The 27,733-nt window shown below is 43.5% G+C and overlaps 1 protein-coding gene across 1 annotated transcript in view; it reads right to left on the bottom strand.

The window, feature by feature from the left end:
• Positions 1-1,498: 1,498 nt before the first annotated feature.
• LOC137890550 (endonuclease V-like) overlaps positions 1,499-27,733 on the bottom strand; it is a 50,015-nt gene continuing 23,780 nt past the window's right edge. The window contains 2 exon segments of the mRNA XM_068734679.1: positions 1,499-1,587; positions 26,546-26,616. Of these exon segments, the coding sequence (XP_068590780.1) occupies positions 26,560-26,616 (57 nt within the window). The 3' untranslated portion in view covers positions 1,499-1,587; positions 26,546-26,559.

The raw sequence follows: 27,733 nt of genomic DNA, 5'->3' as shown, positions 1-27,733 counted from the left end.
ATCTGCATCCTGGCATTTTGATCGGTTTCAAGAACTACAGACAAGCCAGAGCATTTATTCCCCCTTTACCCGAATGATAATGTGTAGAGACAGACCTTTCTTTAGCGCCGACACAGCGCTGTGGAGGTAGGAGGTGTGGCTATACGACACTACTTGTAAAACACAATATTGGAAAATCAACTTTTCGCAACACCAAAACGAAACCTGGGGGAAAAGAAACAACAATTATAAAGCTAAGAACATCGTAACAAGAAGATAAAAGCAGGTCAGAGTTGATGATGAACCAAAATACGCCCGTTTTTTTTAAAAGAAGGGCGAGAGAAGGGAGGATACAGAGTTGATAGAACAGAGGCAGAGCTGTCAGAGGAGGGCAGCAGCATCGCTGCCCTCCTCTGACCTGTCAGAGTCTTCAGGCTCTAAAAAAAACACAGAAGAAAGCAAAGATGTCCACCGAAGTTTCAACTGCTCAGGGCCTCCGAGAGTCAGAGAGTGAAAGGCGAGGTGGAGGAGAAGGTGGAAGGATTACAGATGGTGAAACTGTGGCGCAAACAGAGAACAGCAGAGGAGGAAGAAGCTGCCAGACCAGTGAGGTAGAATCCTGTCATGTTAACACTGCTTATTCATTAGCGTTGTATGTTCTTGTGAATGGTCGGACATTAAGTACAACTGTCAATTAAAGCAAAAATGCCTGATGAGAGTATTCCTAGTCTCTATTTTGTATCGTTACCAAACAATCACTCTGTCCACACTGTACCGTATCTAAAGTATTTGCCGAGTGTCCTACGCTCTTGTACATCCCTCTGACGTCCGGGGGCCAGTCTGCAGTTTCTACCAGCTGATCCTTGACCCCCTCCTGCTGATCAGCGCTGGCCCCATCTGACCACTTCTATTCCTGGACACCATCCCTGCAGAGTCAGCCCCTCTTCCCCTCTGCCCTTCTTTTTCCGCTCGCCTCCCTGGGACCGGCTGGCACATCGGCGCTGTCTGCAAGTCTGACTCACTTAATGAGAGTGACGACACATTAGACGCAATATGGCCTGGGACTGTGTGTGTGTGTGTGTGTGTGTGTGTTATATTGTTTGCCTTTCCCATACAGCTCACTGTATAATTTAAGATGAAGCACAATTCACACAACCAAGAGATATTCACAGATGACCAGCACTCTGAAGCGTACCAGGGACATTTATGATTTATTTATGAGGCTCCCAGTGTAAAAACCTGAGTGACCCAAAAATGTAATGAGAACAGTGTATAAAAAGGACCGGTCCGACCCACATCCACTTTGAATGTGGGGCAAGTGCATAAAAAGATAGAGTTAATCTGTCTTGTTGTTTTAATATTGGCCCAGACTAAAACACCCACCCACCCACCCACCCACCCACCCACCCACCCACCCACCCACCCACACACACACACACACACACACACCCACACACACACACACACCCACACACACACACACACACACACACACACACACACACACACACACACACACACACACACACACACACACACACACACAGGTCTTCTGTACTTGCTGTTCTTCAGAGTTCTTGAGATCTCGTTCGTTGCATCTCTTGCAGCCTGAAACGTGAGAAGAGGAAACATGTAATACTGTCTGCAGTATTCAAAGACACAGAACAACCACAATGCACCTGAAATGGCATTTATTTAGCATTCAGAGACACACAAAACAAAGCCTAGGTCTGTATTAGAGGTCTTCACAGGTTCACCCCGAACCCTAGGACCTGAGACACAACCTGGGACCCGTACAGGTTCGGATCCATCGGGTCAATCGGGTTCCAGGTCGGGTCTTGTTCTATTAAAGCAGGTCCCAGGTCCATTTAACATTACGTTGAATACCTGAGAGGATCCGACAGGACTGATTAAGTCTAGCTGGGTCTAGCTTTCAAATAATAGACATGTCAGGTTTGGTTCCAGGTACATTTCCTGCTCTTTGTTGGGGGTTTGGGCACACAGGTTTGGACCTGTGAAGACTTCTAGCCTGTATTTATAATGTCCAATATGACCAGATATTGTTACAATGCACTCTCTTCTCTCAAATATTATAGCTCTGCTAGAATTTGAAATGATTAAAAAAAAAAAAAAAAAAAACAGGATATAAGACCCTATAAAAATATTTTACCTGTTGTAATTAAGTGCAATATCCTTAATTACCAGCCAGGGGGACATTAAAATCTGCTGTCACTGAGGACCCTCGCCGTGCACGTTCTCTTTATGGCGTGCGTAAGCGTGATCAAAGTTTGATTTATGACTATACTTTTGATTTATAGTTCTGTTGGCTCCGACAGAATCATCCCCGTTCCAATAAAGTGCAACATTTGTGAGGACAAAGGCTTCTTGCAAGGGGAGCATGAGTTCTCCTCTCATAGAACACCATCTCCAGGAAACTCCTCACATACCAGCAGAGATAGGAGGTGTTTAAATGTATGTGATCAAATGCTCTTAGTCCTGGTCGAGACATGCCTCACTCTGAGCATCTTTGGCCAGCTAGGAGGTTTTTTTTTTTTCCTCCGCTGAGGCGTTTGATAAATACGGGCCTTGATCCGTTAACGGGAAAGCATACGGATCTGACGGTACAGAAGATGTATTTGAACTCAAGAGTTGAGTTTACACCAAGGGGCTTCATCAACGCAGCACTGGACACAGCATACCATCATGCCGCTGTAGTAGTAAAAACTGAAGCCGAACAGCAAGGCCCATTAGCAGCCTCCCTCATTATTTTCCCACAAACTGTGGAGGCCCCCGGCCTGCCTCCCCAGTCCAGTTAGTTTGGGCCCTACAGCAACACAACACAAAGCAATTTGCTCTAAATAGCCACCCAGGATATAGTCAGCGCATTACCGACCGAAGCAATCAGGAACAGCGAGTAAACTGGAGGAGAGCAACGGGGGGGGGGGGGGGGGGGAACTAGAATCAGGAATTTCGTGAGAAAGACGGATAAATATTTTTTTTTTTAAAAAAGAGCCAGATGGAGAATGAGATGGCGAGCTATTACCACGTTACCGGCGGCCACAGCGCCGTTCAAGGTGCTGAATGGGCAATAAGAGGACAGCATAATAGAGCTGTAATGGCGAGAGAGCGGACATTACATGAGGCTGACTCAGGGTCAGTTTTAGAGGAGAGGAGACGAGGGCCCCCGCTGTGTCCTCCTGTGCAGGGCGTAAGGTGTCCATATCTAATATCAGTTATTAGATGTGGACACACCACGTCGGGGCTGGTGATTGTGGAGAGCTATTATTAGTTCTGCTGGTGGGATTTCATGTGCAGAACCGATGGTTTGCTAAAGCTTTGTAGAAAAAAAAAAAAAAAGTCAATAAGCGGCGTTTTGGGTTGCCTTGTAGGACGACGATCGTTCAATGCCGGGATTAAAAAGACATTTCCAGTTTACTGTACCTCGACATCATCCCTACGGGGTCTTTCTCACTCTTTACACTATGTCATCATTGACTGTCTAACGATGATGTGGATGGATTTACGTTGGAATTGGTATAAAGATTGTTGCATTAAAACACTAAAGGGCTCCTTGGTGCCTTCCTATCCGATGCCGAGAGCAACTGACCGAGCGTTGACATACGACGAGCCTGGAGGTAGAGCGGGTTGTATAAACAGGACGGCGCCTTGTATTCTGACAGCAAGTCTTGGGCCGCAAGCATCAGCACCCAAAGCAGTGATGGATCCATCAACCCTCGGCTTCTGGATCAGGAATGACTGTGCAAGAAGAATAACCAGAACTATAAAAAAGGAAGAATTATCCTTTAAGGCCTTCGTCACCACAAGTGTTTTCTGTAAACAATCAAGCAAATAGCATCTTTTAAAAACATGCACTAACTTCTGTCAGAGGTGATTAATACTTTATGAGGTGAATTGTTCCTTTGTTGTGGTTTCCCCCCCAAACAATTCCTGTCGTCAAAGAATAAAAGACACCGCAGCTGATCTGCAGCTGATCTGACAGAATGCAGGAGGAGAAAGAACAAAAGTGGAAAAATATGTGAAATATGAATCTATATTCAATATGAAACTACATGTATTGATGTTTTACTTTTCAACTCAATACGTTGTAACCGTTGAAATAATTTGTTGCAAATCATTGCTTTTAAATGTGCAGAACAAATAATGTGATGTGACCCATTCCAATTTCTATTTCTATTTCCCTGCAGTCCAATCTACTCTCCCTTCAAATGATCAGTATTTATAGTAAAATTGTAAAATAGTAGAGTATCCCCACTGCTTCCTACGACACATTTTGACATGGCATGTGTTGCTATTATAAGCTTATTGTTAATAAAAGACAAACAACGAGTTTTGGAAGCAATAAAGTTCACAGTGGGGATTGATGGCTTATGACTCAGGCAATTAGAGTTGTGGAGTGCTTCTCCAACAGGCCATTACGCATCTTTTCTAATTAGATTTAAGACATGATGATACATGATGCGGTACTGCAGGGATGCAACTAGAATTATAAACGGGGACCATTTCAATTTATAGAAATATATTCAAGGATTACGTATTTACAAACGCATATATGTGTGTGTGAATGTTTCGGGCCCAAGAGATTCAGCCGACGGCGGGCCGTGTTCACATTCAGTCATTAGTCTCGTTTCTGTCTCTCCTGTCACACCATGAGCTCAGTGTCAAGCCATATTGTACCATTCCTCAAAAAAGGCAGGCCTCTTGTTTCTTAATGGAGGAAGGAGGTGGACATCGAAAATACCCAAAATATTAATGTTGGGGTTACAGGTCCAGGTAGAGCTCTCCTTAAAGGCCCAGTGTGTAAGATTGATTTAGGTTTCACTTTCGTTTACTTGTACCGTTCTTGTTGAACAGATGTATTGATAAAGTCTGTGTGTGTGTGTGTGTGTGTGTGTGTGTGTGTGTGTGTGTGTGTGTGTGTGTACAAAAACACTCCGATTCTTAGCTTCAGGAGATCATACACCGATTAAGACATAGTTATGAATATTGTATTCCATTGCTGCCAATTAATCCCCCTCTAAATGCTACACACTGTCCCTTTAATGCATAAATCCCCCTAATTATATCATCTTCAATCTGCAGCTCTGCTATGGTTTATTCACTTGTACAATAATTCAATGTAACACTAGAGTTTCCCGGCACTACTTTGTGTGCACTGACCCCTTTGTATCGCATCAGTTCATGCTTATGCCGACAACATCCAACGTTTTGCTTCACTGTTCCCTAATGGGAAGAATCCCATAGACTCTCTATTTAACTGCTGTTGCATCTCTCTGGTTGTGGTTGCAAAGACAGGAAATACAGTAATTGAAAATGTAAGATCTCACCCTAATAGCATCACTGCTAGGAAATATTTCTTGTGCCTAGTTTGACACTGAAAACTCATAATGCCTGATTAGAATGGGTTGGATTACTACATTTCCCTCTTAATTGATTTTACAACTAAAACCACTCATGGACCGCAGCTAATTTAGAGTTATCCTTATAAACTATTCAATTCAATGTCCAACGCTCTAAATGCCCCCCCCCCCCGCACCACACATCAGACACGCTCTGAGTTTATGAACCCAGCAGATCTTTCAGGGCTCAAGTTACCGATCTTCTTTCTACAAAAACCGATGAGAGCATTTAGCATCGAGCTTAGAGGAGCTTGAACGATATTTACAAACTACCCGATGTCTCACATTTTCACCAAGAAAGCAATTTTACCAGCTTAAATGATTTAAGAGCATCCTGTTTGATCCTCTATATGCAGAGTTTGAGTTTAAGATTTAGACAATAGGCCAGATTGTATGTACAGTATGCATTTCAGCTTGTCTCATGTCGAAGTCCATTTGCAATAAAGCAACCCTTTTATTGTTCTCATAAAGTACAATTAAGCATTATTTATCTTGTATATTTATTTCATTTGTCCCCGGTGCTTATGTTGTATTCTCCTTTTATTGTTTTAATGTTTTATTTCCCCAGAAATGTACTTTGAATTGCATTTGAATTAAATTGTGCTTAATAAAAATAACTTTAAATTGAAACATACAATATTAAAAGATGCTGTTAAACATTTCCAAGAGAGTTTCAGACACTTGGAGGATTAGAGCTAACTTTCATTAAGCGGTCCTGGAGGCTTGTGGAAGCAGAGAAGGTGAAGAAAGGGTTGACCTCGGACCTTCAGCAGTCCAGGTGACGGAGGTCATCCAGACCATCATGCAACGCTGGCACATTGGCCAGCAGGATGAAATGTGTACATTAACCGCTCAGCAAGCCATACCAGGCAGCAAAACCCCAAATGTGGCAGAGAAGTCAAGATTAGCGGCTCGAATTAGCCGAGGTGACACCTCACAGTCAGCTAGCCTCTGAGACCGCACCCACCTGTCACTCAAAGCAGCCACACCCTTAATTATGCATAACTTGAAGCCCCCCACGCAGTTGTCATGAATCGGGGATCATAGAGACCAAAAACCAGGCTTGTTGTTCTGCTGTCCAGCCACACCCCCTCATGACTACTTCCATAGAATACAGCCGAGGCTTGATCTACAGCGGGAGACTCACATGAGACACAGCATCCTCAGCGTAGCTTTTTTTTTTTTCTTTGGTGTACTTATTAGAGTATAGAATTAATTATTGCAATATTCACATGGCAACACTTGAGAGGTGACTTGAAAGATGCATGCTGGGAATATTGTCCTGGGGCCTCATTACAGGAAAGAAATGTCCAAACTGCTTGTTTCAAAGAATTCAATCTTCCTATTAAATAAGCAATTCCTATACTCTTGGCTGTGTCCTTTCCTATCTCAGAGCTCCTATCCTAACTTAAGAAATCCTAACTATGACTGTTTGATTCTTCAATCTGCACTTGTGCTGTCATGCCTGTATCCATGTTAAGAATCTACCGGTACTCGAGATGGAAAAGCCACAATATATAAAACGTCTCTCACTTGTTATCATGGAGCAAAGAATCTGATGAACGATCTGCGCGTCGATCAAATTCAAAATGAATCGTCTTGGCAGTCAATATACACCCATTAATACATGGCCTGGGAAATTTAAAACATCATCATGCAGTTTGAGCAGCACTTAGCTTTTCCTAATAGCACTTAGGAAACCTGGTTCTGTAATACCAAAAAAATATTAAAACGTCAACATGAACTGAGATCAAATAGGGTTTCAGATTTAGGAAGCGGATGCGTTGCAGATCATCGAAGCAGACGTGATATTTCATCACAAACTGAACATAATTACAGGAGTAGGAAGTGTGATAATATCAGTGATTCTCTGACTTTTCCTTTTGTGTGTAATGTAGTTTATACCTTGAAGTACTACAAAACCAATGACATCGGCCTCAGCAGTACTTTGTGTCTAGTGCTAATTACACAATAAAATAAAATGAAACTACGATGGTGACAGTGATAAACATTATACTTGCTAAACAACACGTAAAGATTGTCATTATGAGCATATTATCTTGCCGATGTTTGCGCTCAAAGCTCCGCCTCATAAAGCCACTAGCGTCTTCACCTAGCGTCAACGGTCGTCCGTTTCTCTGCGCCGGCCCTGTGATTGACAGTCGACCCCTCCAGGACGTGCCCCGCCTCTCGCTCAATGTCAGCTGCCTGGGGGTTTGGCTCCAGCCCCCCCCCCCCCCCCTTCAACCCTCTGAAGACAAGCAGCTACAGACAATGGATGGATCATTTCTTCATTTTAATGTGTGGTTACTTATTTTAGAAAGCTTTTAAACAATGGTATTTTCAAATTACACAATTTGTATATTCAAACACGCATACACGGCCAATAAAGCTGATTCTGAAGCTCAAATCTCACTAAATGGTGCTAATATGAGGATGTCAATTTTTATAAAAAATCAATAAGATTTCCACACTAAAACCAACGCAGGTCACGATCTCATTTGTAAGAATTTATGCAAATCCTTCTGTGGCATAAAGTGCTCAGAAAGAGGCGTTCTGCACATACCGCCTTGCACCACCTGCATGCATCAGCTACAGCCATAGCAACTGCTCCGTACCGAGGACTTCTGCTAAATCTTTATGCTAATTGATGAACTTGGTGCGGTCTTGATTTAGATGCGCCTTCCATACGAACTCATTACGAAATAATGAGAGTGACCTACAGGATCATTTGCATGATATGTGCAAATAGGCTTTCATTTAGATTAGCATATTAGTCGTCCGTCCCCCCCCCCCCCTCCCTCTCACTTAGCACAGTTACTGATCATGACAAAATCATTAGGCTACTCTTTGTTTGGCCATTTCAAAACGGGCCTCAGTCCTACTGCGGTCTGAATAGCAAATGTGAGGCCGACGAACACGAAGAAACCCGGTGCGACATACTGTACAGGCCTCAACAACAGCTGGCTTCTGGATTTATTGATGTGCAAAACTAAATTTACACATGATGACACACCCACGGTCACATAAACACACACAGCTACTTCTGCAAACGCATGCATACAGAAACATTTGCACACACAAAAAAAAACCCCTGAAGTCAGCACATTTCTAGACGGTAAACAAGCCTGGGAACTGCTTAGCCATGCTGGTCAGGCTTCAGGCGTTACTAGTGCACATAACATGAACCCACACACACACACACACACACACACACACACACACACACACACACACACACACACACACACACACACACACACACACACACACACACACACACACACACACACACACACACACACACACGGCTGTAAACATTAGCAATATTTTCCCATTTCCTCTGCAGGGCAGACGGGAGAGCAGTAGATCTTCAGGGGGGCTGAGCCCTTCACTGGTAATAATCTCCTTTACACTTCATACTGCCAGAGAGATGAATCACGGTGGATGGTGTCACTGTGTGTGTGAGAGAGAGGGGAAAGGGGCCCTGATGTGCCATGCGAAGGCTAGCTTTTATGGCCCTTAGGTCTGTGTCCCTTTGTGTGTGTGTGTGTGTGTGTGTGTGTGTGTGTGTGTGTGTGTGTGTGTGTGTGTGTGTGTGTGGATTCAGCGGTGCAAAGAGAGGCCAAGGATCTTATTCAGACATTGTCAGCAGACCGAAGGTGCAAAGCTGTTTCTACTGACGCAGATGAGGTTTCCTGGATTCACAGCATTACAACTAAAAAGGGGAAAGAAAATACCAAAAAACATACCTTGAAATTTGATAATCTTTAGTTTTTTTACTGTTCAAGTAAAGGCGATAAATGTCTGTCTGTAAAATATAATACAGTACGATCTATGATACGATCCATCTATTCAGATAATGCATTATTATTTTTGTGTTCTTACTCCTCGTGTGAATTCCATACAAACAGAATTACTATGGAACATGCATAATATATGTGCAAACCGAACCGTGGCTCTGCTGCACATCAGAATATTAAAGTGGCATCTCGATAGGATTCACGCTGAGGTTCAAAGTGCAACCAGGCTGCTTTTTTTTTTTTTTTTTTTTTTTTTACCTGGGGTTTAAATAAAACGTATGTGTATTGAAAATGTGTTTGTGTGCATCTCTGCATTTGTGTGTCTGAGTTGGTGGATCCATACAACACACCCCAGGGTCTGGCCTCAACGGTTTTTCATTTCGTACAAATTCCAAAACCTTTCCTCTTTCGTCAAAGTTCACCATTTTTTTTTATTTTTTATTCAACCGTCAACTAATCAAATACATTGAGCTAACCTAACTCACAGTGAGTTCCTTCTGCGCACCATATTCTTTCATTGCCTCATCTGAGAGCAGTCTGATGAAACAGAATCTCATGAAAATGCAGGCGGCTGGTTTGCTCTCATATTCACATGCACCTTTTCAAAGCTCTTTTTTATCAGTTTTTATAACAGCAGTATAGTCTGACTTTCCCCCAAAACCACATCAAACATATTCTTGGGTTAAAATCATAAATATATGAAGACTAAGAAAATCAAAAACTCTTGATTTGTCACATCTTTGGACTAACTACGCATGCAAATTAAAGCCTTAATGAAATGGAATTCATGAGCATATCTCAGATTCAGCATCAATTCCCCTACTTACGCTGCGTAACGTTAGCAGTGACCTGACTGGTGAGGACACGTCAGGGGGACAGGGACAGAGACACCTGTCATTCGAGCCGGTCCCCCAGGAGACGCTCGCTACCTACGCAAAAACTGCTGTTCTACTTCTGGAGAGGAACAAAAAAAAAAAAAACAACAACACAGAAATACTCACATTTATGAGCAGCATCTGCAGCGTGGTGACAGACCGCAAGTCAAGATCACAGGGTGAGTTCTTAAGAACCTGTGCCTTCGTGATTCAACATGACATCCACAGCACATTTTATAGGAGCCGACACGTTTGCCTCACATTTATGACAGACATTTATAGGAGCAGTAATACCAAGGGTGGCAGTAGATGCAAGTACATTTACTCGAGTAATAAAGTACAACTAAATCACTGTAGAAGGTAAACAGATTTAACATCAAATGTATACGATCTGCTTATACAATACGTATTTTAGTTATCCAACAATTTATAAAGTAATTAAAGCAGGTACTTGTACTGTAGTTGCAGTAGATTTAGTAGTTGTTGTGAGAGGAATAGTTGGGGTAGCTGTAATAGTATCAGAAGCAGCAGTAGTACCAGTAGCTGTAATAGTAGTAATGCGCACATTACACAGTGGGGGAGGTCTGTCCTTAAGAGGTTGTACAATATTTCACAAACTAAATGCAGCAGCAGTGCTTTTGGCAGCGTTGACATTACCAGCTTGCCTGCTGAAGCCCACTGGCTTCTTACCCAAGAGAAACTAATGTCAGCGTTATCTAATAATGTCTTCTCTGCAGCCGCTGGAAGTGAAAAGGAACAGTCCGCTATTGTGACGACACATTTTTTAACACATACCGCCCAATAAACGACACGTCATCAGGTGGATTGCTTTAAATGCTGCTACTATAAATTGAGATGCGGCCAGTTTCATTTTACTTGCGCTGTCCCTTTAAACAACACCTGCAGCATCCTGACTCATCAGGAATTCAGAACAGTGAGAAGTTGAGTCCCTGTTGTCTGTCTGTCTGTCTGTCTGTCTGTCTGTCTGTCTGTCTGTCTGTCTGTCTGTCTGTCTGTCTGTCTGTCTGTCTGTCTGTCTGTCTGTCTGTCTGTCTGTCTCTGGTTTCTGCTCCAAAAGCAGCTGCTTATGAAAAGCCACATTGCTTTGAAAAGATGCCCCCTCATACTGAATTCTGATTGGGTCAGTGAGGTACGATTCACCGCCATGTCTGACAGGCAGAGTGAGAAGGTGACGGGAGGTAGAGCCAGGAAGACGGCCGGGACGGAGAAAGGGAGGGAGGGAGGGAGGGAGGCGTCCAAAAAAAAAAAAGAGCGAGGTGTGATGACAGAAGGAGTAAACCAAAAGTGGAGGAAGAGAGGAAAACGAAGAACGAATAAAGAGATGTTCAGAATGAGAGATGGGCAGATGGGATTAGAACATCAGAAAGAGAAAGAAAGGATGTTTGAAGCTGCCTGACATTAAAGTGCAGGCTTTCAAAGGCAGCTGAGCCTCGACACTAAGGGTGGGATGAGGAGGAGGAGGAGGAGGAGGAGGAAGAGGAGGCGACGAGATGCAGGGTCCCTTTGTTAAACCCCGTCAGCGAAGAGAGTCGACATAACGAACAGTACAATCTGTGGACCTAACAATCTGCACCGCTGCCTTCCAAGCAGCCGAGATTTATCACTGCGTGCAGTAATACGCTCTATAACTATGTAACATTATGCCAGGGTGTCATTCGTGAATTTATGAACACAGCACATGTTTGCATGCGCTGAGAAAAAATAAATAAAAATAAAACAGATTTGTGTGACATTTGAGTTTGAAGTCAAATATCAACGTCACTGATTCACAGCTCCTCTCGCCGACGAATCGCAGCCTCTGCCTCAGCCTGTAGTGAACCACCGTATTACTCTGATGCAAATGAGCATCGGAGGGGGGAGGGGGGGGGACTCGCAGGCGATACAAGGCATGCACCACTCATGTCAATCTACACTGCACCAACATGCCCATTAATGCTTATGAATGGCCTGGGAGACGAGGCATTACGGAGGGGCTGCGGTGAAAGAGCCCAGAGGCCCTTCTGGTTCTGTGCGGTGAGTAATCGTGCGAGTGAGTGAGGGGAGGTCTTTGTGAGTAGGAGTTGCTGGTTTTCCTCCAGTAATGAGTGAGCAGCATATTGCACACAAAAAAAAAAAAAAAAGAAGAAAAAACACACACATACCCGTGAGCGCATGCATACATACAGAGCGTGAAAGGTGAGCGAGTGAGCACACACACGTGTGTGTGTGTGTGTGTGTGTGTGTGTGTGTGTGTGTGTGTGTGCGTGTGTGTGTGAGGGGAATAACGACACTGGAGCTGCTGATGGAGGTGGTGAGATGAGAGGCTGATGCTGCAGATCAGCATGGGATTATTCCAGGGCTTGAACCTCTGCTGTGAGCTGCATTCATTATTTGCTCAGGGGTTATCATGAGTGTTCGTGGCCATAAGCGTGTGCACTTCACGTGCAGTAGGAAGAGCGCAATGAAGTGCGTGGGCGTGTCTTTGGATGCTTTTGCATCTTTGGTGACCGTGGTTAAGCGGAGAGCGTGGCCGCCTTTCAATCAGAGGGTCGGCGGTTCGATCCCCGGCTCCTGCTCCACTAGTCTCATGTCAATGTGTCCTTGAGCGAGACACTTAACCCCAGAATTGTTCCCGTAGCTGCGTCTACGGTGTGTAGATAGATACTGAATTGTCAGTCGCTTTGGATAAGAGCATCTGCTAAATGACTGTAATGTAATGTAAATGCATTTGACGGACAGATGAGTTAAGATAGGTAACAAAAAAAAAAGGAAAGCAACTGAGGTTACAATGCACCACTTCTGAACCAGATTCCAAATATATATTCATTATGCCATCAATTATCTATCTCTTTTGTGATACGTTTTACTCCCCTACACAATAGGTTTTTCGTTTTTTGCATAAGAATACTGGAATAAGCCTATGAAATAACCGTTATGTATTTTTTGGGATGTAAACTCCCCTCAGGTTGCTAACATTCAAATCCCCAGAACTAGGTTGAACTGCTGGACCGTCTGGTCACTGTTTTAAGTCGTTACAGCGATGGTCAGCAGTAGTGCTTATAATGCAAATTCACGGATATTAAATATTCATCTGCAGTTTTCCGTAGCAAATCATGACATGGTCAAGCTACGTTTCAGTCAAATTATTGAGGACTGCTTTTCAACAACTTGTTGATCTGGATTAGAAACGCATCTAGATGCTAGACAGACACAAAGACAGACAGCTGCAGGTTTCCTAACAGACGTGTTTGACTAGTTGCGATGTTTTGAAGCAGTAGGCTAGTCAACATAGCTTTGCATAGCCCACTTAGGAAAATGTGTGATATTGGGCTATACAAATAAAGTTGAATTGAACTGAATGATGCTGTCATAAATCCAAAAGTGATCCATTTCATTCCATGCAATGTTTATAATCCAATAGTACTATAATACTACTAAATAAGGTAATATTATGCACAGAGAATTGTTATAAATGTTATAAAACAATGCAAATGAATGTGTTTACAACTACTGTACATCTGGTGGATGTTAGCTAAAATGACACAGTGCAGACCAGTGATTTTAGCACTCGTCTACTCGACCAGTTGAGCAAAGAAAAACAAGAGTAGAAAAGCAGATGAATAGACAAACAGAGCTTTATTCAGTGAGCGATGCTCGGCTCAGTTCACCGTGTTAAGGCGCTCTGAAGTGCTCTGGGCAGATGTCTATCTAACGCTCTCTGTAGGATTATTAGTATTCAGCAGCATCTGCCAGCTCTGATCAATTTGCACAAGTACACACCTACACAAACATACGCGTACGGAGTTGAACAAATCGTCTTTCCACTTATTATTTTTTTTCGGAGATCTCAGGACAACATTGATGTGAATGACCCTGGGAGTTTAAAAGAGAAGCCGATTATCTTTCATGGAACAAAAAGCAGAAACGGGGCTTTGAAGAATCCTGAGCCATCCTAATGGATCACGGTGTCTGACTCCAGTTTTGAAAGCAGTTTGACGGAGGATGGAAGATTTTCCAGGATACTGTATCAACAAAAACCCTTGCTGACAGTTCCGTGGGACCTTAATGTGTATTACACACATCAATGTGTATTACACACATCATATATCTAATGGTGGAAATATAGTTTGAAGTTTAAATGGGTCTTGAGGAAAAGGCCAGGAGGTAACCAAAATCATAACGAAGGTGGGAACCAATTACACCAGATTTAACCACAACACTGCCTGTAGCTGTGGAGGATCTTCAGGGCTGGACTACCAATAAGGCAAAGAGGCCAACTGCCCTGGATACCCCAGAACCCCCAGGTTCATTGTGCAGCAACTGGTTTGAGGGAATTGTGACTTTGTTTGGGAAACGTAATATTTCATCATTGGAATATTCTCTCTCTCTCTCTCTCTCTCTCTCTCTCTCTCTCTCTCTCTCTCTCTCTCTCTCTCTCTCTCTCTCTCTCTCTCTCTCTCTCTCTCTCTCTCTCTCTCTCTCTCTCTCTCTCTCTCTCTCTCTCCTCTCTCTCTCTCTCTCTCTCTCTCTCTCTCTCTCTCTCTCGACACATGGAGGCCGTCGCATTAATCATGCTTTGTGGATGTGACCTTTTTTTTGCCGCGTCATCACCATTCATATTTAGACAACCAATATGTAATATGTTTATGATTACATTGTTTACTAGAGCACAATGGTGGAAGAAGTACTCAGATCTTTTATTGAAGTAAAAGTAAATGTCCTGCTTTTCAAAATGTTACTTATTATTGATGCATCACTTTATTGTTGCAGCTGTTAAAAGTGAAACTACTTTAACTACTTTATACTTAATTATATCCTTCTAACTAATACATCATGGTTCATTCGTTGATTTATATTTTGTATCAAGAATCTGATAAATGTAGTGAAGTACGTTTCCCTCTGAGATGTAGCGCACTACAAATATAAAGCAGCAAGAAATGAAAATATTCAAGTAGAAGTACCTTCAAAATTGTATTTAAGTACAATACTTGAGTAGTGTAAATGTACTTGGTTATATACAACCACTGCTAGAACAAGAGCACAGAGTACTTCATAGATCTAGCCTCTTAATGTTGCTCCAGATTGCACCAGATTGAAGCATTTAACTTTAAAATGTACAATATTTTCTACCCCCAGAACCCCACAGCGGGTCAGAGGTTCACCCTCCACATTCTCACAGAGTTCTGGGGGAAACACTTTGAATTACGATGATATTGGACTATTTTCTGATGTCGGGGTTGCTGAAAAAGGGGGTGGGGTTGTGGGGGGGGGGGGGGGGGGGGGGGGGGGCCTGGCATCACACTTTTGCCCCCCGGCAGGTTAGTCGAGCAATAAATGAACTAAAGTGATTAAGACTCGACACACGGACTGTGCGCCTTTTGTTACACCGTACATACATTCAGTTCCTATGAATTTAACAGTCTGATCATGGATACTATTCACATCTGGCCAAGCTTTCACACACAGTTAAACGTTACACAAAAGGAGCTGGTGGGAATTTCATTAATGGCTAAACACTGGTGGGGAAAGGGCTTCTGAGAGCGTTAATCCCACTCCCGACGAAGCCGAGCATCGCTGCTGACTGAAGCGCCTCGCGAGCCGGAGCGCAGTGGCCCGCTGGCAGCGCCGACGGAGTTACTAAGCAGGGCTGGACTTCACACAACGGCCGCTCAATGAAAACAAAAGCCCTGGCCCCGAATGCCGAGACTCTCTTCTTGTCGAAAAATCTAATAACCGATGTTCGCAGCATCTCCTGTGCCTCGTCCAAGGATGACGCGTCCTTATTACAATAGATCGGCCTCGATCGATTTATCTTTAGAAGCCTCGCAGGAAGAAAAAAAAGAAAAAAGGCCCCATTGATTTTCTGGTTTACAGCGAGGGCATACAAGAAGTTCAAGTTTGTGGATGGAAAGACACCTGTTTCAGCTCGCGTGCAGCGGGACGCACGCACACACACACACACACACACACACACACACACACACACACACACACACACACACACACACACACACACACACACACACACACACACACACACACACACACACACACACACACACACACACACGAGTTTGATGGTTTAAATGGGGTGCGCTTTGTGCCTGGGCTTCCTTTGGAGATAAACAAGGCCGCTTGTCTGGTACTGCAGCAGCTCACCTGTCGTTATAACTCAAGTGCCGGGCGGCGTCGGGCCGGTCATCTATCAATCACACGTGTCAGGACGCCACAACAGAACGAGGCGCTGCGGACAAAAAAAAAAAAAAAAAAAAAAAAAAAAAAAAGGTGAAGATAAACCGTCGCCGGAGACACGTTTTGTCAGTTTTAGAGTGAACAGAAACACAGAAAACACACACAGTGCTTCTGGTCTGATTTCACCTTGCACAAAGTGCCTCAAGTTAACCTTCCTCCAAAACGCATTTACATTTACATCATCATTGTGTTGCAACTGCGACTAAGGTTCTTGCCAGAGCGACGTGACATTGAACACAACAACTGTATGTCGGTATGGAAGTTATTGGGAGGGACTACTGATGTCACAGTACCATAAATTTACTAGTAGATACCGATAACAATGAAAATCCAAAACTCTCGAAACCCAATTCGTTCACGGTCACGGTTCCAAACAAAAAGAAAACAATAAATATCACGTACTTCAACATTCACTCCTTTATTACCGTTTGCATAATTTATTAGTAATCCCTGATGATCCGCCTCAAGTTTCTTTCCAAAAACAATTTTTTTTTACATTCGAACATGATAATGTGATAGTTTACCTTCACCCAATACTCATAATCACTGAATAGAGCTAGAACGCATCATGATATCACTCAATGCAACCTCTGTATAATTGGTTAGCTCTGTTGTTTAGACACGCAGGACCGCGCTGCCCACCGGCCACCAATGGCCGACGTTAACCAGCTCTCAAAAGAGAACTCAACCGAAACGTTAAGACTTTCCTCTCCTCTAAAATATCCTCATCCTTTCTCTCCGTGCCTCTAGTTTAGAACACAGGATTTCTCAAGCCTAACTTAAGAAAACCCTGACGGCTCTCCCAGAGCCACAGGACACATTATACAACTGTCCTTACACCTCGACCGCCATGTTTAAAATCAGTGGACTGACCCTTTAAATTTGACAAACAATGGCTGCAAAAAAAAAAATGCCATTCTTAACATGAAAGGAGTCTTGTTGAGGATATATGCACTGCAAATATTACTGTAAATAAGACAGTAAGACAAACATGCAACCGCTGCCTACGATCAAATTAAATCAACATGTTCATGTTGCCTGTGTGTTTAAATGTTGCGTTTCCATCAAATACACCTCTATAGAATATACTGTATTGGGGGAGACCATCAGGTATTTACAGTACAACAACTGATCAGCTGTTTCAAGCTCCCCACTGACCCCTCCAGTCACCCCCTTCCTCTTCTGAGCCTCGTCACACAAAGTGCATCACAGTGGCGCGACTCCACTTTCTATCACGATTGGAGGTGACAAGATGACATATTTAACGAGTAACTGACACATCAAAGCGTTTCATTGCTGCTTCACACCTTGTGTTTTATGAATGGATGTCACTGTTGTGTCGTTTTTGTCAGCTGCTTTGGTTATAGACGGGGGTTGTCATGTAACGAGGGACCCTCTTTGTCCTGGATTCTTTATTCTTTATACTCTGTGACAAAGTTGAGGTAGGTAACGGTGAGTGGCTACATGACATGCATGCTTTGTCTGTCAGTACAGTGAGCAGAAGCAGTTAGTCCATAACTACACCTCTTTTTCTAAATGCCAATTTCTCCACTGCCGCCATGTTTAACAACTTTTTTGTCAATATTACAGCTTGTTTCTCTCAAATTTATAGAATTTCTCAGTTGAAAATAAACGCACTCTGGAGATCATTGGCTCTGAAATTGTTGTTTTTGGGAAGACAGGAGCAAAATGGCTGAAGTAAATCATGTCGGTGCGATATAATAATCCATATTTTACTTAAACATACAATTAAGATTCTTCCACTCAATACATTGTAAGAGCGGTTCATCAGTACGTAAAGCTCCGGGCCGAGCATGACTGGCCCTCACTGACATCATCTGCCAGCAGGATAAAAAAGAAAGAGTCATGAGGAAAAGGTCAATGCATGATGGGAGCGCAGACAAAGTGAACACTGTATTGATTAACTCAGCCATGTGTCCTCCTACAGCGTTGAGTCATACAGACCCTTCTCCTGCTGTAGTGATGTCACTGTCAAGCCAATTTTAAGTGGTCTTTGGAAATGTCACAAAAATAGAAAATGTATTAAAGTGGCAACCCTCGGTGCTGAGAGACAAAGCCGACCAATAAGTGACAGAAACTACAGTTTATAGACCCCCCCCATGTTAAAATGCCTAACTTAACAGCAGGAATAAACATGTTTACAGCCTGGTACAAACAATGGGTTGAGTCTATATAGCTAATTTCCCTATGTACATTTGTACAGGGCTTGAAATTATATTGAGGCTTAAAGTTAGGCATAATTAGGGTGTGACCTCGACTGAGTGTTAGAACCTTTTTTTTCCGTTATTAAGGCAGTTTTTATCAAATGTACTATTTCCATACAGCTTTTCTGACGCAATACTTTTTCATACTGCCGTGTTCAGACATTTTTCTGTCTGAACACGGCAGTATGACGTATCGATCTCGGCGCGACTCAACCCCTGCGACGCAGCTGCCTCGCGGTGGTGACCGTCAAGGCTGCAGGAAATGACGGCGTCGTCGTGACGTGGTGCTGCTGGGAAACGGAGACACGGTTTCCACTGCCTATGAGCAGCTAAAAGGGATTTTAAAAATGTATTTTAATACTCTTGCTTTGCACCGTTTTTAAACCCGAGTCTCAGCACGACTCCTTGAGGTTTACTACCAAGTATCCGTGAGTATAGCCATTGAACTGAACATTTGTTTTAACTTTATTCAACTGAAATGAAACCGAGGAGCTCGTATTCTTCGGCGCACAGTGATTTTGTCATTGGCAAACTGTATCTGCCCGTCTGTCAAAAAGCTAAATGAAGCAATGTTTGCTGCCGTTTGTTTTCTCCATCTGTCCTCTTCCCCAGACCCCACCCACTTATTCACCCACCCGGTTTACCTTCCCCTCTGTCTTCCCATCTCTCATTCCTGGGGCTCAGCGATTGTTCTTGTTATCGCTGAGGAGTGCACGGGGGGGGGGGGGGGGGGGGGTTTGTGTCAGTGCGTATGTGTTTGACGACGAGGCTGCGCTGGTGAAAAATGAGGCAGTTGGCGGCAATTCATCAACACTTGAGCGGCGTTCTGGCAGAGGGAGGCGAGGCCGCGCAAAACACGACACTGAGGGTTTGTGTGAGGCCGGGCGTGATGAAATGGATGCGGTTTCTCCTCCGCTGCCTCAGACCGACAGTAGGGAGGATAAATGAAGAGGGAAGCGGAGAGGGGAGGGTCTTTCCTGTATCTGCAGGCTTCCACTTCCACATCAAGCATCGGCTTTTCTCCCGCAGCTACTCCCTCCACATCATCCCCCATCTCCCTCCTCCTTCCCCTCTCATCCCAGGGAGTCCATCTTTAAAAAGGTTTGCTCTTGCAGCACACACATTTTTTTTCATTTTTCCATCTTTCCTGTGTAATTTGTATCGTTGTCGGCGTGGAAAGAATGTCGAAACAGGGAATGAAACTCTTTCACAGTCCGATGATGCCATGTCAACACTCCCCCCTCGCTCCCACACACCCATCTCTTGATTCACCTTCCTCCCTATTACCTGTGCTCTCAACCCCCTAAATCAGCACACACACACACACACACACACACACACACACACACACACACACACACACACACACACACACACACACACACACACACACACACACACACACACACACACACACACACACACACACACACACACACACCCCTCTTGCCACCCCTACGATTTCTGACCTATTTGCAATACATCTCCTCTCCCAAACCACCTCTTCATTGCATAAACACTAATACACATAGATATCGTGTACACACACACACACACACACACACACACACACACACACACACACACACACAGTAGCTGTACTATGCCGGCCCCCCACTCGCTGCCTGCAGCTGCCTCAGGCACACTGTGAAGCGCTCTCCACTGGGAGGGACACATGGTGGGGAAGACGCATCAAGGCAAGTGATAAAAAGCAGCAAAAAAAAAAACAAAACATGGAGACCAAAATTCCCGGGGAGCTGATTAATTAAAAAAAACAAAAATCCTCTTGGCTGAAAGTTGTCCTTCACCAGTTCAAAATTACTGATGACTCCATCTGTTAATATCTCAACAAAACGCATAATGTGCCAAAAGATTGTATCTTGCTGCCAAATAAGGGAGGAGCCACACACAACTTGATTAAAGAGGGCTGAGTATATACAAAAGCACAGACAATGTTTTGATGAAGCCGAGCAAGTGAAACAATAAGTGCAGAAGGTATATCAAGGACGAGTAAGAAAAGCAAACCGGAGAACAATAGATGACACACACAGGAGGATTCTTAAGCGGAGAAATGTGTCTCCATCGTAGCTCCAGCTTCGATAAAGACGTCAAACGAAACAAGGAGCATTTTCTGCATTATGTTCATGCAAATGCAGAGAGAACGAGAGAACTGTGGAGGAAACAGCACAGCAAACAGCTGTGGTAAAATAACACAAAAACAACTTTGCACATGGCGCTCAAACAGTATGTGATCAAAATGCATTTGACACTAGGATCCAGGGGTCGAAGGAAAAAGCAAAAGGGCTCATCTAACGGCAAGCTGTGCTGCCTTGCTGCAGTGTTGTAACCTAGTGCAGCATATAAAACGGTTTGATTTGATATTGCCAGAATAAATGGACTCTCCATGTTTTTGCTTTTTAATTAAAAGACACTTCAAAAAAAACCCGACTCAACACAAATTGACTTCCACAGAACAAGTTCCAATGGCAGAAATGTTGCCTTGAAAAAAAAAATTATTTCAAAGAAACATTAATTAGTGTTTTTTGCCACAAAAAAGCTTCACATAACACAAATGTTTGACCTTATAAAGTTGTTTCGGCTAACATAATGGCTGCCTGCCGCTGCTGGAAAGGAGAAGGATGAAACATAATGAAAACAGTAAAGTTACAAGACTTAAAAACCAAACTATGTGCTAAAGAAGGCTAAACTACAGACCTGAGGGGAATCACAAAGCTCGGTGATAATTCTCTGTCGATTCGTCATGTAGTCATTCGATATACAATCCCTCCAACGTGTTCTGACTTTGGGACTATGTGACAATGGTGTTCAAATCTGACTCACATATAATAAAAAAAACTCTAAAGACAGGAGTCTAGGAGGAAGCCTGATCAGATGCCCAAAACACCTCAGCTGGCCCCTTTTGACACAAAGGAGCAGTGGCTCTATTTCCAAGGCTGAGCCCAGCCACCCTACGAAGGAAGCTCATTCTGACTGGTTGTATCTGCAATCTCATTCTGTCAGTAAAACCGTGTAGAACCATGGCCTCATACTTTGAGGTGCTGACTCTCATCCGAGCTGTTTGAGACAAAAAAAAACAACGAGAGATGAGAACAGAGAGAGGGAGAGCCAAAGACCAACGGAGAGTAAAAATATCATTAAAGCTTTGTGCCCCTGAGTCACCTGGACATGTTTTATTTACTGTCCCTTTGATACAGAATTGGCTTCCGACCGGTTTGCTCCACAGTCTGGGTCAGTCTGGGCCACACAAAATGGTTTAGTAGACTTTGAGATACTGGGTTGACTTATAGTACTTATTTAACCCTAACAGATCAATTTCAACGTTGCTGAATTCTCAGGGGTGTTGCTGCCACAGTCGTACGGTGTGTCCAGAAGCTTATGGTGGCTAATGTTAGCCAACTTTAAAAAAAACAAAAAAAAAAAAACACTGCATGGCTCTTCTCTGTGCTACTGCAAAACTGCATTTACTTTTTCAAAAGAACTCAATTTGTTAGACTGAAAATGTCAACACCTAATTATAATACAGAAAAAAACTGCATGAAAAATACGAATTACTAATTTCTCAGCATGTGTCTTTCATACATGACATTTCTTGACAGAACAAGCCATCCAAAGCCCAACATGAAGTGACCTATGAGAAAAACACACACACACACACACACACACACACACACACACACACACACACACACACACACACACACACACACACACACACACACACACACACACACACACACACACACACACACACACAAAACTTAATCCACGGTGGCCCAATTGGTCAATAAATCAGCCTCAACGGGTTAATCTGAAATACCTTCATAGGGATGAGATGGGTGATGGTGTTTAAAAAGCGTCAGGCACACAGTCAGTGACACACATTGAAGTGAATGTAGAGCCATGGAGCAGGGAGATGAAGACTCCACTGCCTGTGGACCTCAGTCCTCCAGTTAACGCTGAGCTGAAGAGTACCTCAAGCAACAAGCTGTGTCCTTGTGTCGCTGTACCTTTTTAATGAGAGCATCTGCTCCCAACAGAGCTCATCGCTCCAGCCTTGGGCCGACAGCCTCTGCAGTTTTTCCATGACATTTTACTAATGTTTTTGAAAAGGGCAGTAAAGTTTGTATAACGGCATGAAGATGATTGAAACAATTTCCACAGTTGATGCTGAAGAGGATGATAGTTTGGGTCTATGTGACAATGGTATTCAAATCTGACTCATTAAAGTTATTGCATTTGGGGATGTTCTGGTCGTGAAGTGGTCAGGACGCATTCCACCTCGTTACTGGTACAAGTCCAGTTGGGATCTTTGCTGAACATCGTCAGCGCCTCTTCCTGTGCTTCCTGTCTCATTATAATGCCATACAATCAAATAAAAGGTAGCTTTAATTTAATTAGTCAAATGCCACAAAATAATTTTTCATAAAAGAGCAAATAGCAGAAATGGCACTACCATTCATATTCATAATTTATTCATTTCTGTAACTTTTTACTGTATAATGAGTTGGACCTATGTTCTAGAAGAACCTTGTTGAAATAAAGAAAAAAAAAAGTATTTTTAACAGGAGAATGTCTGTAAATTAGTGTCTGGTGAGAGTCTAACATGACATTTTTCACTTGATTTAATTTTCTTTTGTTATAAAGAAAATATATCCAATCATTATCTATAACCGCTTATCCATTAAAAGGGCAGCAGGGCCGGTCAATCACAAAGGCTGACAAAAAGGAGCGAGGCAACCATTCACATCTCCGGGCAATTCAGAGTCATCAAAAACACAGAACAACACTGAAGTACCAATATTTGGGGAAAAATAAATCAAAGAAAAGTGGCTCAGTAATTTCACAATTCTAACTCTGACACAAGTTGGGATGGGATGTCAAAATAGAAGCACAGTGAGTGCAATACAAAAGAAATGCATGAAGGCCTCTGTAAATTTGATGGATTTTCTCCAAATGTTTTCAAGTCGTTTCCTCTTCCTACCTGAAGAGGTAGAAGCAATCTGAACTCTGACTAGTTGAAGTACTGTCTTCTTTAATTTAGGTATCTGTAAACTCACATGGCCACTCAGCAATAAAAGCAATCAATCGCAGTAGAAAAAGTTAAATCCAGAAACATGCACCATATGACTCCATCACTCGAACCACTGAGAAGCTGTATCCTCTTGCCTTGACTCTTTTATTTTACAGGCATTGATTTTTCCACACTCTTGCTCTCCCCCTCCCTCCCTCCGCACCCCTGTTGTTTCCCTCCTCTGTTCAGATCTCTTCATCTCCTCTCCTGCTGCTCCGTCTTTCATGTCTCTCTCCTTTCTTTGAGAGAGACAGAAACTCTATTTCTTTTTGTCTGCCACCCAGGGACACAACTCACAGTCCGCTGTTGAGATGCTCGCTCCCTGAGACTATCTGCAGGTGAACAAATTTCAGCCGGTTACTGTTGATCTCGGTGCTACAGTAAAGACTGATTCAATCAGAAAGAGCTGGTAACCTGTGTTCACAACGTGTCGGAAAACAAGTGAATACAACATTGCACACATATAGGGCCGATGTGGAAATCCAAGATGAGAAACAAAATAGTTGGTTTCTTGTAAATGCTTAAATCATTTTACCTTTAACTCCTACAGCGAGTTCAGCTCACTACAGCATGGTCACTACTACAGCATGGTCACTACTACAGCATGGTCACCACTACAGCATGGTCACTACTATACTATGGTCACTGCAGCATGGTCACTACTACACTATGGTCACTACAGCATGGTCACTACTATACTATGGTCACTACAGCATGGTCACCACTACAGCATGGTCACTACTACAGCATGGTCACTACTACACTATGGTCACTACAGCATGGTCACCACTACACTATGGTCACTACTACAGCATGGTCACCACTACAGCATGGTCACTACTACAGCATGGTCACTACTATACTATGGTCACTACAGCATGGTCACTACTGCAGCATGGTCACTACTACACTATGGTCACTACTATAGCATGGTCACTACTACAGCATGGTCACTACTGCAGCATGGTCACCACTACAGCATGGTCACTACTACACTATGGTCACTACTACACTATGGTCACTACTACACTATGGTCACTGCAGCATGGTCACTACTACAGCATGGTCACTACTACAGCATGGTCACCACTACAGCATGGTCACTACTACACTATGGTCACTACTACACTATGGTCACTACTACAGCATGGTCACTACTACAGCATGGTCACTACAGCATGGTCACCACTACAGCATGGTCACTACTACAGCATGGTCACCACTACAGCATGGTCACTACTACACTATGGTCACTACTACACTATGGTCAGTACAGCATGGTCACCACTACAGCATGGTCACTACTATACTATGGTCACTACTACAGCATGGTCACCACTACAGCATGGTCACTACTACACTATGGTCACTATTACAGCATGGTCACTACTACACTATGGTCACTACTACACTATGGTCAGTACAGCATGGTCACCACTACAGCATGGTCACCACTACAGCATGGTCACTACTATACTATGGTCACTACTACAGCATGGTCACCACTACAGCATGGTCACTACTACACTATGGTCACTACTACAGCATGGTCACTACTATACTATGGTCACCACTACAGCATGGTCACTACTACAGCATCGAATGTTCAGCAATCTGTCTTGGTGATATGGTCCTGTTATCACATAACTTTAGAGATCACATGCCTGAAGTGTATGGTACACCAGATCTAGCTGCAAAGTATAGTGTGTCCGATCGAATGTGCCTGCAGCCTGTTGCGCGAGTGAGAGGGTAAAGCTGGGTTAAGGCCTAGAGGAACCTGCTACAGCCCTGCCTACTCAGCACAAAGCCTCCCTCCCTGTCTCAGTCTCTTTGTAGAGAGGCTGATCAAAGAACGGAGCGCGCTCGCAGAGGATTCACCCCGTCAGGGAGCTTCCGAGCGGATGAACGCGGACATCCCATTATGTTTCCCAGTGGGGTACGCTGAGGGATGTGAGAGTGCACACACCCTCGTGAGCCTGCGTGTGAGCAACTGTGAACAAAACTGTGAGTGTGAGCTGCTGGATGTACAATTCTGTGCACGTTTGAGAATACTTCATTGGAGGGTGAGAGCGAACGATGATTGAGTTTTTCGAAGCATCTGAGTGTGCAAACGGTCTGCAGCTTTGATCTGTAATGAGGAAGGTAGGGTTGAAGTGAGAGGCGCTGCCTGTTATTTCAGATGAGAATCACAGGATCAAAGGCTTTTTTCCTCACCTCACTGTTCCATCTCTCTCTTTCTGCCTGTGTGTCTCTGCTTAACCTCAGGCATCCTTGGCTCACCTCCTAAACTTCCCCCCTCTGCTGCAGCACGATGGATGTGTGTAGCATCACATCCAAACAGGAAGCCTTGGTCCAAGCTGCCACCTCTGAGCAAGAAAATGAATCCCAACCAGCAACAGGACTGCTGCTGACTGGCTGACTTCTGACCTCTCCTCTGATAGGCGATAAAGCTAAACAATGATTTCCTGACAGAGATTAGGACCTGTGCTGTGTGGGCTACACAGTGTTTGTAATGCACAAGCTTAATTTCAACTTTTTGATCTAAACTTTTTTGATATTTCCTCCGCCCCTGTCTAAAGACATTTAGAGACAATTATTTTTAAGGAAAATCCTGAAACCATCTTCAGTTTTCTGAAAGTATCAGTGTTCATCCTCCTCTACAAAACATTTGCTCAAATTAGATGAGAATGATTAGGCTTTCTACCAACAAATCTGGCTTTACTTTAGGATTTGGGGAAATTCCTCGATGAGTCACTTGCTGTTGCGTTTAAGCCTATTTTAAGCCTGTGTAAATCACTCCTCTCTCATCGTGCGCCAAGATACCACTCATACAAGATATTTGTGTGAGTGCATACATCGAAGTGTGAGAACCCACACGTGTAAGGTGTATTTTGTCACTTACCTCATTCCTGTGTTTCATGTATCTGCACCTGGGAAGTGTTTGCGAAGGTATTCTCTGGAGCGACAGTCAGCCTGTGGAAGGAGTTAGGATAGGAATGGAGAGAGCCAGAGAAAGTAAGTGAGAGAGAGGGAGACGGGGGAAAAAAAAGGAGAGGGAGAGTTTCCACATTTAGCAAGCTGTCAGAAACAGTTTTTAAGCTGCGATCAGAAGTGAGCAGGAACGCACACGCACACACACACACACTGAACACATTTGAAATTAGATGAAGTGCCTTGATGCTGACTTTACCCAGAACAAAACCGAGCTCTTCTGTTTACTGCCAAATCTGACAAACAACGTAAATCACTGTGAGACACAGGAGGTTGTTTGCACAAGTTTTACCGAGGCTGCGTTGCCTTCTTAACATCATTAGGATGCTACAGCGCCTGCACTCAGGGCCCAACATCTGAAAACTCTTTCTGTGATCTTTTTTGAGGGGGGGGGGCTCCACAAGTGACAGAAATGCACCATTTATTCTAAAAGCGTTGCTGTAGGTTACCCTCTACAAACGATGGTTCATAGCGCGCACACACACACACACACACACACACACACACACACACACACACACACACACACACACACACACACACACACACACACACACACACACACACACACACACACACACACACACACACACACACACACACTCCTGTGCTATGAAGACATGAAGCTCAATCAGCGTAGTAATGTAGGTACAATGGGCCCAACACACAAACACTCCCTCGTTGGCAGATATATATTTAAAAAAATATATAAAAAAAGGTAAATTGTACTTCAGGGTAAGTTTGGCACCACGGAATAGTGTTGTAGTACACAGCATACCAGTACTACAAAAGTATTGCAGCAGTCGTTCTCTCATACGCACGCTGCACAACTCTTGCCGACAGTCCGTGGCTTTTTGACAAAGCAGTCTCAGAGAGCACAATACGGCACTAAAGCAGCGGTTCTTAACCTTTTATTGCTCCCCCCGAATAATTAGGTCGGTGATCGGGACCGCTAGGCGCCGGCCGATGTGCTGCAGGCACTGTGGATTTTTCATGTGTTACATTACTTTTCCCTCTCTTAAGTTTCACTCACCAATGCACTCAATAAAATAAATAATTACATCACTGGTACAGGGGATTTTTATGTAAAATAACATTC

The sequence above is a fragment of the Cebidichthys violaceus genome, unplaced genomic scaffold (assembly GCF_023349555.1).
Source record: "Cebidichthys violaceus isolate CVI_PGR_0920_01 unplaced genomic scaffold, fCebVio1.0.p SCAF_66, whole genome shotgun sequence".
NCBI classification, from domain to species: Eukaryota; Metazoa; Chordata; class Actinopteri; order Perciformes; family Stichaeidae; genus Cebidichthys; species Cebidichthys violaceus.
The sequence above is the reverse complement of the archived record's forward strand: the minus strand, read 5'-3'. Positions and strand labels throughout refer to the sequence as shown.